Source organism: Spermophilus citellus (assembly GCF_964194105.1).
Source record: "Spermophilus citellus genome assembly, chromosome: 6".
NCBI lineage: Eukaryota > Metazoa > Chordata > Mammalia > Rodentia > Sciuridae > Spermophilus > Spermophilus citellus.
The window spans coordinates 158,740,918-158,754,469 of NC_138187.1; the positions used below are offsets into that span (position 1 = coordinate 158,740,918).

Sequence of the window (13,552 nt, forward strand, 5' to 3'; positions counted from 1 at the left end):
TCATGATTCTGATGGCTGGAGGTTCAAACAGCTTAGAGCAGGTTTTTTTATGAGGACCTCCCCAGTTGTGTCATAGTGAGAAAGCAAAAACAGCCAAGTTCATGGGGTGATTTTACTTGATAACAATTCACTCTTGTGAAAATTGATCCATTCCACAAGACCAGCGGTAATAACTTGCAAGGGCAGTGTCCCTATGACCTAATTACCTTCTCCTTAAAGCTTTCACCACCATCCAGCATTGCCACCATTGGGACCAAACTTTAACACCCTTGGAGAGTACACTCAACCCGTAACCAATCCATAATGAATAGATGATTCACAGAATCAATGGCCACTGGATGTGTAAACTGTATTTAGCCTCACTATTTATTGAAGAACTGCAAATTAAAGCTATTCAGTTTTTTAAATTTATTTATTGGTATTGGCTATTGAACCCAGAGGTATTTTAAACTGAGGTGTATCACTATCCCAACATGTATACTCTTTGGCCTAGCAGTTCTGTGTTTGATTACTCACATTAGGATGCAAGTTCATGTACATAATTATCAGCTACAACATTGATTTAATAGCCAAAACCCCTAAAATTAACTGTATCATAAAGGAATATCCAAGATTAAATGCAAAAATAATGACTAATATATGACCCTGGTTTTGTAAATAATAATGTTATACACATAGGAATGTGAATACTAAGCTTGGTGTATAGGGCAAAAAATGTGTATGATGCTATTTCAAATTCTAAATGGTAGTTACTTCTTCCTAGAGACCACTCTGGGCAACCAATTCAGACCTTGTCTCAAAATAAAAAAGAAAAGAGCTTGATATGTAGCTCAGTGGTAAAGTGCCCTGGGTTCAATCCCCAGTATTTTAAAAAAAGTTTTTCTGTGCCCTTGGTTTTTTTTTTTTTTTTAACTATGATATTTTAAAAGTAGGTTAATGTAAACAATACAAAATAGTGGCTTAAATTATTGGCCACTATTTAATTAAGCCATTATTTTGTATTGTTTACATTAACCTACTTTTAAAATAATTTCAGCTGGGGGTGTGGCTCAAGCGGTAGCGTGCTTGCCTGGCGTGTGTGTGGCCCGGGTTCGATCCTCAGCACCACATACAAACAAAAGATGTTGTGTCCGCCAAGAACTAAAAAATAAATTAAAAAAATAAACACTCACTCTCTCTCCTCTCAAAATAAATAAATAAATAAAATAATTTCAGTTTTATGTAGGCACAAATAGCATCAGCATCTCTGTAGCACTTCTGATAAAAGTCAACATTTTCAGTTATTCAGATGTTTTAATGTTGTAAATTATTATTTTTTCACAATGCGCATTGGTTCTGTTTTTGTTTTTTGGTGCTAGATATTGAACTCAGGATGTACTCTATCACTTAAGCTACCCCTTTAGCCCTGTTTTATTCTTAATTTTTAATATAGGCTTACTGTATCTCAAGAATAAATTTGAGGAAAAGCTGAAGTAAAATGTTTTAAACTGTCTTCTCAAGATCTTTTTACCAGTAAGTTTTGGAAATAGAAATCTCAACAAATAGTAAAAGTCTTAATAAACTGACTTATAATGGTAAAATGCTGATGAGTTCATTAGAAGGAATTTTGTGCTCTATCAGTGTGTTTTGTTACCTAAGATTTTATAGCAAATATGTATACACACAGTTCTTGAGTTGATAGAGAGCCAGTGTTTTCAAGAGAGAATTTCTAAGGGCAAACACACACACACACACACACACACGCACATTTTTGGTACTAGAGATTGAACCCAGTGTTTCCTGTCTACCACTCTGCTACATCCTCAGCTTTTTTCATTTTTTATTTTGTTAAGTTGCTCAGGCTGGCCTGGAACTAACCATTTTCCTACCTCAGTCTCTCACATTAGAATATAAGATTTTTAAGCCGGGCGCTGTGGCTCACACCTGTAATCCCAACAGCTGAGGAGGCTGAAACAGGAGGATCGTGAGTTCAAAGCCAGCCTCAGCAACAGCGAGGTGCTAAGCAACTCAGTGAGACCCTGTCTCTAAAAGAAATAAAAAATAAGGCTGAGGATGTAGCTTACTGGTTAAGTGCCCCTGAGTTCAGTCCCTGGTACCAAAATAAAAAAGAAAGAAAGAAAAAATATTTTCAAATGCATTTTGTTCTTAGTTTTGCCTTGATATATATATATATATATATATATATTTTTTTTTTTTTTTTTTTTGGTTGTACCTTTGCTTTTTGTTATAGATTTCGTAAAATGAACAAACGTCTAGTTCCCAGAAGACCTCTGAGTGCCTCTTTGGGTCAGTTGAATGAGGTGGGCCTGCCTTCTGCAGCCATCCTTCCAGAAGAAGGTGCAGTGGATCTACCTAGCAGAAAACCCCCTGCTCTGCCAAATGGAATTGTGCCAGCAGGAAATACAGTAACACAACTGATTCCACGGGGGACAGATCCCAGCTATGATTCTAGTCTGAAACCAGGGAAAATAGATCATCTGAGCAGTAGTGCTCCAGGATCCCCTCCTGACCTGTACGTCATTTTTCCTCAGTTTCTTCCTTTTAAATGTAAAGCAGAAGAAGAAGGAAAGATTAATGTTTTAGTTAAAGAAAACGTTTTCTTTCTTTATTCTAGTAGTTTTTAAGAAGTAGCATAGGTGTGAAAATGATAAAATTTGCAAATTTGGTAGAGGAAATGACTATTAGAATAAACCAGTTTATCAAATTGTGGCCATCTTGTTTTTACATTGAACAATTTATGTACATTAGAAGTATCTTAGAGATCTAAATCTTAGATTGTATAATCTTATTCCCTTAGGCTAGAATCTGTCCCTAAGAGTATTTCTGCCTTACCTGTGAATCCACATCCTGTACCTCCAAGGGGGCCGGCAGATCTGCCTCCCATGCCTGTCACCAAACCACTTCAGATGGTACCACGAGGTTCTCAGTTATATCCAGCACAAGCAGATGTTTATTATCAGGATCCTCGAGGAGCTGCCCCACCCTTTGAACCAGCACCTTATCAGCAGGGTAATGGATATTTCATTTATATCACTCACTTGTCTTAGGAGTTAAGAAAACTAGGCAGGGTAAGAGTGATGATTTACATAGTGGCTTCCTTAAAACAAGTAATTGTGGTTTTACTTTGGGAAAAAATTGAGATTTTTATGGTCAACTAAATAAACTACCTTAGTAACTATGCACAGTTATCTGTATTTTTCTGGACCTATAAAATATATATATATGAAAAACTAACATTGATTCTTTTGGAATTTATTGTATATAATCAATAGTAAAGAATAAAAAACTACTTATATGTATGATTAGTGTGTGTATATGTGTGTGTGTGTGTGTGTGTGTGTGTGAGAGAGAAGCTGACCAAAAAGGACATCATTGAGAACTTGAGTCAGAAAAACCCATGAAAAAAATGCTTCAAATAGAGGTATTAGGAATGGAAAGAAAAATTTATGAATGGGTTAGAAAGAGTCTAGAGTCATGGAAGAGTTAGAAAACTGTTAATCCTCTAGGCATGGTGGTGCGCTCCTATAATACCAATGACTTGGGCGGCTGAGTTAGGAGGATCACCCGTTTGTGGCCAGCCTGGACAACTTAAAATAAAAAGGGGTCTGGGGTTGTAGCTCAGTGGTAGAATGCTTGCCTCACATGTGTGAGGCACTGGGTTTGATGTTCAGCACCACATATCAATAAATGAATAAAAATAAAATAATGTCCATCAACAACTAAAAAAATAAAATAAAAAGGTTTGGAGATATAATTTGTGGTAGAGTACTCCTGGGTTCAGCCCCAGTACCCTCCCCACCAAAAAAGGTAAAGGTATGGAGAAGAAAGGGGATGACTAAGGTTTAATATTTATAGTACATTATAAAAGGCTGAAAGATTTTAAAATTGAAGTGTTGTATCTCTGTCAGAGATACAACAGAATGAAATGCTATTATTTGTTAAATGGAGGCCTGGTATGCATACCTGTAATCCCAGCAGCTTGGGAATCTTGAGACAGGAGATCACAAGTTCGAGACCAGCCTCAGCACTTCAGCAAGGCCCTAAGCAACTTAGTGAGATCCTGTCTGAAAATTTAAAAAAACAAAAAATTCTGGAGATATAGCCCATAGGTAAAACAACCCTGGGCTCAATCCCCAGTACCAAAGAAATAAATAGGCAATAAAGATGTCTTTTGTTTCCTTTTCTCAAGGCTTTTAATTTTGAATCAGAAATGTCACCTCCTGTACATTCAAGAGAATAATTTTTAATTGATATGACATTATTAACAAAAAAAAAAATGACAAAACTTGATTGATATCTTTCTTTTGACCAGGAAAAATCTAGTTATTTTTATTGAGCTGGCTAATGTGTAACTTTAAATATACTGGTACTAGTCAGGACCCAGTTGTAGATTACAGAAGTCATTCTAGCTATATTAAGCAGAAAGAGGCTTAGTGCAGGAGTTTAATGCCCACGATATCCATGAACTATGGAAGCAGATAAGTCCCAGAACTAGATGCTTATTGAATCTTTTACAATGAAAATACAGAAGTGGGGGCTGGCGATGTGGCTCAAGTGGTAGTGCGCTTGCCTGGCATGCGTGCGGCCCGGGTTCGATCCTCAGCACCACATACCAACAAAGATGTTGTGTCCGCCGAGAACTAAAAAATAAATATTAAAAAAAAATTCTCTCTCTTAAAAAAAAAAAAAAAAGAAAGAAAATACAGAAGTGGAAAACTTCTGTTCTAACTGCTACAATGAAATTGAAACCTACTACTGCAGCTTTATCCCAACTGTTGTAGATTATAAATAGCTTAGTTTTTTTTTTCAGTGACATTTAAATTGTGTGGCTATGGGTTCATGGGCTGTTTGTACTAGGAATCAAACCCAGGGTCTCACACATGCTAGGCCTAAGGATAATTTTAGCTTCATATTCTCATAAAGCTGACCTAACAATGTAATTAGGAGGGAAAACTTCTGAAGAAATAAGTGAATTATTAATGCTTCAGTGTTTCAGTATTTAAAATATGTGTTTGTGTATGAATGAAAATAGTTTGGCAAATTGTTGCCTTTGGTTCCTTTTCTTTGTATTATACAGGTATGTACTATACCCCACCACCATGTGTATCCCGCTTTGTTCGACCTCCACCATCTGCTCCTGAACCTGGTCCTCCCTACTTGGATCCTTATCCACCCTACCTCCAAGATCGTGTTATGAACTCTCAGTATGGCGCACAGCCACAACAGTACCCACCTATGTACCCACCTCACTATGATGGCCATCGAGTGTACCCTGCTCAGTCTTATACAAGAGAGGAAATTTTCCGAGAAAGCCCTATACCCATTGAGATTCCACCTGCTGCAGTACCATCATATGTACCAGAGTCCAGAGAAAGATACCAGCAAGTGGAGGGTTACTATCCAGTAGCCCCTCATCCTACTCAGATCAGACCTTCGTATCCCAGAGTATGGTGTATTTTTTTTTTTCTCATTACATAGACTTAGTTTATTTTTGGCAGTGATTCATTAATTTCTTGGCTATGCTGATAGAATTTGATCACTTATTTTATATAAGAAAGTTTCTTTCCTTTTAAAAATTATTTTCATAATTCAAGTAGGGTTTTTTTTTTTTAAGAATTAATGGGAGGTCTCCCAACTAATGATTCTTAGTTTGTGAATTTAGATGGTCTTAATAATTCCTGAATGGCATGAAGGTATATACCTGTAATCCCAGTTGCTCAGAAGGCTGAGGCAGAAGGATTGAAAGTTTGAGTACAACCTAGGCAACTTAGTTTGACTCTGTGTCAAGATAAAACTTAAAACTAGAAAATGTAGCTCAGTGTTAAGAGTGCTTGCCTAGAGCAAGCAAGGCCTTAGGTTCAATCTCCAGTACCATGAATGAATGAATGAATGAATGAATGAGTATTTTGATTCTATTAGGAAATGATGGTCTCTGGCCAAGAAAAACAAACCTAAATTTAGCTTTTGGGAAACCTTGAGCATTTTAGTGCATTTCTTTTTCTTTAGTTTAAGTCAGTATTTCTGAATTTTACAGTGTGTATACAGGCTGCTTCTAATTTTAAATATATACTAAATACTGATGTGTTCTGAAATTCTCTGTCAATTTTAACTTCTCTTTCCATTTTCAGGAGCCTCCATATAGCCGGCTTCCTCCTCCTCCTCCCCAGCCCCATCCTAGTCTAGATGAGCTACATCGCCGACGAAAGGAAATTATGGCTCAACTGGAGGAAAGAAAGGTTATCTCTCCACCTCCTTTTGCACCTTCACCAACATTGCCTCCCACATTCCATCAAGAGGAAGTAAGCACATCTTTTTAGTTTTTTATTAATTTTTCCTTTATCAGTTTGTGTGCATGTGTGTGTCCTGTTTAAATAATCTTTATATATTCCCAAGGTTATCTACCTATTCCTAGAGTTATCGAGGTATTTGCTGTTTTCTTCTAAAGATTATTTTATTTTATACTTAGATGTATAATCCATCTAGAATCCATTTTTTTTTCTTTTTTAATCTTTGTTTTATTTATTTATGTTTTTATGTGGTGCTGAGGATTGAACCCAGTGCCTCATGCATGCAAGGCAAGCATTCAACCACTGACTACAACCCCAGCCCTTAGAATCAATTTTTTTTATATAAACTGTGTTGGAGACATGATCCTTTTGTGTGTGTGTGGTGTGTGTGTGTCTCTCTCTCTAAGGGTATCTCATTTATCCTGTACCATTTAATGAAATGAGCATCCTTTCCTCCTTGTCCTGCAGTTACCTTGTTATAATGAGGTGACCATTGATCTGATTGTCTTACACCAATACCATGTATTGGCCACCCTTACCACCTCCAGCCACATTCCTTTAATGTAGTTTTATTTATCATGTTAGCCAGTTGCAGCATGCACACCTGTAATCCATTGGCCCAGGAGGCTGAGGCAGGAAGGTCCCAAGCAACTTGATGAGACCCTTTGTAAAATAAAAAGGGCTTGGGATTGTATATTCAGTGATAAAGTGCCCCTGGGTTCAATTCCCAGTACTGGGGAGTCGGGGGGAATTTACATAATTTCACAAAAATATTTGCTTCAGTTTTGATTAAGATTCATTGAATCTCTGAAGTTGTGCTGGAACATGTGGTAGCTAATCCAGGGGCTGGAGGTATACATCAGCGGTAGAGTGCTTGCCTACCACTTAAGGCCCTGGGTTAAATCCCCAGAGCTGCCAAGAAAAAGAGGCAGGAGGAGACTCATCCAAAATGAAATGTGCTATAAGCACATTTTTTAGTACCAAAAAAAATATTTTATTTTTTACTATCTGGATATATTGGGTTAAGTGAAATGCCTGTCTCTTTTTTTTTTTTTGTACCGAAGATTGAACTCACCGGCACTTAACCACTGAGGCATATACCCAGCCCTTTCTGTATTGTATTTAGAGACAGGGTCTCACTGAGTTTCTTAGGGCCTCAGCCTCCCGAGCCTCTGGGATTACAGGCATGTGCCACCACGCCCAGCTGTGAAATGCATTTTTAAGATTAATTTTGATGGATGCAGTGGCATCTAGCAAATGGGAAAAATGATGCAGTTCAAGGCTTAGTCTTAGCAACTTGGTGAGACCCATTTCAAATTAAAAGGCAATAGGGGCTGGGGATATGGTCAAGCACCTCTGGGTTTAATTCCCTGTACCCCGCCCCCTCGATAATTTTTTTTTTTTTAAGATTAATTTTAACTGGTGGAGCTCTTGTCTAGTGTGTTCAAGTCTGTGGGTTTGTTTTCCAATACCACCCAAAAAAATTTAATTTCACTGTTTTTTAAATTATTATTTTTTAATGTGTCTACTAGAAATTTAAAACTATGTATTTGAGTAAAATATATTTATAGAATAGTGTTGTTTTAGATCAATTTTGAAAGAAGTGACATCTTTAGAAATCAAGTTTCCATGAACATGATATTTCTCTCCATTTGTACAAGTGATTCCCCACCCCCCACCCGCGCCCCATGATCCAATGGAGAGTCTTGCAAGTGCCCTACCACTGAGCCACACCCTCAGCACTAACTAATGTTTTTAACATAGAGAAATTAAGTAGACTTTTGTGTATTCTGCTCTTTAGCAGGCTAAATTTCCTGACTAATTCTAATATTTGTTAATGGGTTCTTTTGGGTTTTCTGAGCACATAGTCATGTCCTCTGAATAATTACCAGCTGTTTCTTTTGTATTCCTTTTGTCTCTTGTTTATACTCCAGAATAATGTTGCATAGAAGTATAATAGCCGGTATTCTTTACTCATTGGTAATTTTTGAGTAGGTAAAGCTTTTAGTAATTCACTATTATTATGTTTGCTCTAGGTTTTTTGGTAGAAGATCTTTATCAGATTAAGTTTCCATTTATTGTTTTACAATTTTTGTGTTTAACTTAGTAATGAGAAAATTAACAGGATGGTAATAAAGGAAAAAAAAAAAGCAATACAGGTAGTCAAAGTTGGAAAAAAACAAGAACCCTAAAATAAAGTTGCTTAAAACAAACAAACAAACCAAAAGCTGGTTAATGTAGTAGGCATGGTAGTATAAACCTGAAATCCCAGCAGCCAGGGAGGCTGAGGCAAGAGGATCTCAAAGTCAGGACCATCCTTGGCAACCTAGGGAAGACCCCATTTTTTCAAAATGGGCCAGGGAGGTAGCTCTGTGGTAGAGTGTCTCTGGGTTCAGTCCCCACTACTGAAACAATACCAAAAACTAATTAGTGTACCATAGGACAGTAAACCATAACTTTGGATTTTACCTTCTTTGTATTTCTACAAAACAGTGCTAATAGTTATTGTGAATGAATGTTGTCTTGCATCTTTTTAATGTTTATCTGATCTGTAGTGATACTTATTTTTCCACTTCTGCTGTTGGTATATTTTTTTCTTGGTTGGTCTTGCTATGGATTTGTTCATTTTATTTGTGAAACAAAGCCAACTTTTTGCTTTGTTGATCTTATTTGTTTGTTTTGTTTTGTTGTTTTATACGTAGTACTTAAGCTTATAGTTATATATGTTTTTTGAAAGACAGCACATAGTGGACATTTGGTAAATAATAACTTTATTTTATATTTTAATTTTCATTAAAATTAACAATAATGCCTCGTTGTTAAAGAACTTTATATAGAACTATCTTAGGACATAGAAAACTCTACATATTTAAGCTTCAATTTTTATTATGAACAGCTTACATATAGTTGTACTAAATTCAAACATTATAGAAATACATAACATAGAAATAATTTTCCAAAATCCTGTTTTCTGTAGCTACTGTTAATTTGTTATGTATTTCATTTTCTTTGTATTCCTATACTAACATTATTTTCTACTAGGATGATTTGATCATACATTTTGAGATTTTATGCCTGTGTTTTGCAATTTTTTTGCTTACAGTTTATTTTTACTTAACTAGTTACTCTGTATGTTTATATATAAATTTATCCAATTCCTTTAACAGCTGCATAGCACATTATATTTGGGGTGAAAAGGGTGTGCTTTTTAGTAGATAGTATGTTTTAAAAGCTAGCTGTTATACATGAAGTTTGAAGATGAAGGGGAAATATAAAGGAGATGAAATTTTTCAAAAGTGGTAGGGCAATCAAAAGGAAAGGTGTTTTTAACAACAGAAACAGAAATTGTGGTTGAAGTGAGTATTGATGAGCACATAGCCTTGCTCAGTGCAGAAGGCTATACTTATGACTCAGAAGAGATCCTTAAGTATAAGACTTAGATCCTCTCAAGTGTACCAGCAGCCCATAGATAACAGTAGATCTGCATATTCTTGTGATAAAGTGAAAGCAATGTTAAAGTTCTAGTTCTTGTTCTGTTGTGGTTTAGCTTTGATTAGATTGTATCTACATTTTTCTCTATTGAACTTGAAGAATTTATGAGACAGTGTACAGGAAACCACTTTGAAAATGCCAAATATTATGTAAAAGTGAATATAACAATAGCTATTCTCTTACTAGATAATTGCAGAACTTACATTAAGAAGATAAAAATTATGCATATTATCCTTTTTACATCCTTGAATCATCCTATGGACCAGAATTTATTCAAGATAGGAATTATTGCTGTTAAAGAGATTTTAATAAAGAATTGGTACATCTGGGGCTGGGATTATGGCTCAGTGGTAGATCTCTCGTCTAGCATGTTCGAGGCCCTGGGTTCGATCCTCAGCACCACATAAAAATAAAATAAATAAGATAATGTGTCCAGTTACAACTAAAAAATAAATATTAAAAAAAAACACGAATTGTTACATCATCACCCACTGCGCTTTAAACTGTATTTAATGTTTTTGTTTATCTGTTATTAAAGGCAGCATTGAGGGGGGTCTAGGAAAATCATGCCTTAATACATATTTGCTTAAATGTTGATTTCATCTAATGTAATGAAGAAAAGGATGGGCAAACCTGTAAAATCCTGGCTTGATTCCTTGTAGGAAACTGAGATACTTCTTTTTGACCTCTCAATAACAAAGTGTGATGGCTAAAAACACGATTCTTTACTAAAGCTATTCGTTTCATAAACTATAAAAATTGACACTTAAAAGTCAAATATACAGGCTGGGGTTGTGTCTCAGCAGTGGAGTGCTCGCCTAGCATGTGCAGGGCCCTGGGTTTGATCATCAGCACTACATAAAAATAAAGTAATTGTGTTCAACTACAACTAAAAAATAATATTTTTTTTTTAAGTAAAACACTTTATTGCTTCAGCTTGATGTTCTGAGAAATTCCTTGCTTTCTCTGTCTCGTTACTCATAGACCCATTTCCTGTTTTTTTTTTTTTTTTTTTTTTTTTGTCGTTGTTGTTCGTTTTGTTTGTTTGTTTGTTTTTCTTCATCTGTAGTTTTTGGATGAAGAATTGAAGGTAGCTGGGAAATACAAAGGAAATGATTATAGCCAATACTCTCCTTGGTCATGTGACACCATCGGCTCCTACATTGGAACCAAAGATGCAAAACCCAAAGATGTTGTGGCAGCAGGGAGTGTGGAAATGATGGTATGTGTAATGGATAAGCCATAATTAATACAAATCAAGAGACGCCAAGTAAATTTTTACTCATTATAGTCTAGACACAAATAATTGAGCTTTGCTTTAGAGTTTCAGATGATAGTCTTCTCTGCCGTTGAACTGCATTGAAACTATATGGTTCTTTTGTTTCATTCAAGTAAAAGTAAAAATTTATTATCTAGACAAAAGAACATTTATTGTATTTCTGCGCAGGTGGTAATTTCCCACCAATTATTTAGAACCCAAGCTAAATTATTTTATGTAATTAAGATTTTGGGCTTCACCAAATAAAACTTTTTTACAGCTCTAAAAAACAAAGTTGAATCTAGTGAATAAGAGTATTATTTGAGTCAGAATTAAAGCTGATTTAGTTTCAAGTGAGCTCTGATATTGAAATTTATTATTCTTAAGTTATCTGTTTTATCTTAATTGCCTTTTTATTTTTTAAAGAAATGAAATTTTCCAGAGTTTGTGGCAGGAGCATTGCAAGTTTGAAACCAACGTGGGCAACTTAGCAAGACTGTCTCAAAATTAAAAGTCTGTAATGGTTGAGATTAGCTTGGTGGTAGAGTGTCCTGGGTTCAACCCCTGGGCAAAAAAAAAAAAAAAAAAAAAAAAAACAAAGATGATAATCACTTATACACTGGTAGCACTATAAATAAATGTTTTAATGTCTGTAGTATAAACACAAATAGATGACAGCTTCCAAAAAACAGAGATAGGGCTATAAAGGAGAACAAGCAAAAATAAGCCTTTAGGTGTTGGGTTTATATAGTTCAGTGCTGTGGTACTTCCCTAGCACTTGTGAGGCCCTGGGTTTAATCCCCAGCTCATGCGCGTGCGCATGCGCGCGCGCGCCTTTGTGTTTTTCTGTGGCACGATTCAGGAAACATTGCATTTAGGCCATAAATAAGCCTTTTCACTGGAATAAGATGAGGAGGTGGAGTTAAACAGGAACCCTTGTTTTGGACATGGTGTACTTTCTGAAAGGATTATTACATTAAAAGTACATGCATACTATATTATAACATATCATATATTAATATTATTATATATGATATTTTAGGTATTACCAGTAAATTTTAATATTTTTTTTAAGTACATATGTGGTGTGGGGTTGTGGCTCAGCTAGCACATGTGCTCCCCCAGCACATGTGAAACCCTGGTTTTGATCCTCAGCACCACATAAAAATAGATAAATAAATAAAGGTATTGTGTCCAACTATGACTTAAAAAAAAAAGTACCATATATGCTATCAAAATAAAGCTAATTTCCCCTAAATCAGTCAAGAATGAAAATGTTCTTAACACAATCTAGGTGTAGTCTAGATGTAATCGAAAATCTCCCACAGAGACGCAAAAATTCTAGCTCAGTGTTTCTCAGACACACTAATCTGTATACACATTACCTAGGAATTAATCTCTCTCTACCACCCTATATATATAATTTGTATGTATAACATTATACATCATATATATGTGGATAAATACATGTTTCTATCAGGTGCTGTGGCATATGCCTGTAAATCCTGGCCACTATAGGGAGCCTGAGGCAGGAGAATTGCAAGTTTAAGGCCAGCCTCAGCAATTTAGTGAGACCCTGTCTCAAAAAAATAAAAAGGGCTAATGGTGTAGCTCATTAGTAGAGCATTTAACTAGTATGTTTAAGGCCCTGATTTCAGTCTACCACAAAAGCTATCTGTGTGAGAGTATATTTGTATGTGTGCATACTTGGTCATGATATAAAATATATTTTTGACTATGAGGAGTGGTCATTGGTCTAAAAGGCAGTGTTTTATATAAGACACTAAAGATTTCAGTCTTACCAATATGGGCATGATGCTCTAGCCAAGCATAATGGTCCACACCTATAATCCCAGTGACTCAAGAGATTGAAGCAGGAGGATTGCAAGTTTGAGGCCAGCTTTAGCAATTTAGCAAGAGACCCTGTCTCAAAGTAAGTGAAAAGGGCTGAGAATATAGCTCAGTAGTACACCTGTGATTCACTGCCTAGTACCAACATCATGATCTTTATTTAACCTTATTACAGAACAAGAAGAAATTATGTTAGAGATCTAAGTGTGGGGTAGACTTCTTATTCTGCTTTTTTCATCAGAATGTGGAAAGTAAAGGAATGAGAGACCAGCGATTGGAACTTCAGAGAAGAGCAGTAGAAACCAGTGATGATGACCTCATCCCATTTGGAGACCGACCAACAGTATCTCGGTTTGGTGCCATCTCTCGAACTTCCAAAACGCTGTATCAGGGTGCTGGCCCAATGCAGGCTATGGCACCTCAGGGAGCTCCCACAAAATCTATTAACATTTCTGGTAAGAATCTTCAGAGGTATGCTGACCCAAATTAATATTCGTGATTCCCAGTTTAACTCCTCTTCCCTGTTTACTGCCAGTGCTTTCAACAATTTTCTAAGTCAGTAATTTTCAAATTTTTATGTGATTATATCAAAATGAACCCAACTATTATATACAACTGTAATCCACCAATAAAAAGCAAAATAGTAATAATTTAAATAGAAGAA

General features: G+C 35.8%; 1 protein-coding gene across 3 annotated transcripts in view; it reads left to right on the forward strand.

Moving 5' to 3' along the window:
• The window catches only part of RC3H1 (ring finger and CCCH-type domains 1), an 81,480-nt gene that overhangs the window by 58,895 nt on the left and 9,033 nt on the right, over positions 1–13,552 (forward strand). For all 3 annotated transcript variants that reach the window (XM_081299713.1, XM_081299711.1, XM_081299712.1), the window contains exons 10-15: positions 2,231–2,512; positions 2,798–3,009; positions 5,078–5,445; positions 6,129–6,299; positions 10,849–11,001; positions 13,130–13,343. In XM_081299713.1, the coding sequence (XP_081155839.1) occupies positions 2,231–2,512; positions 2,798–3,009; positions 5,078–5,445; positions 6,129–6,299; positions 10,849–11,001; positions 13,130–13,343 (1,400 nt within the window). The remainder of the gene's footprint in view (positions 1–2,230; positions 2,513–2,797; positions 3,010–5,077; positions 5,446–6,128; positions 6,300–10,848; positions 11,002–13,129; positions 13,344–13,552) is intronic.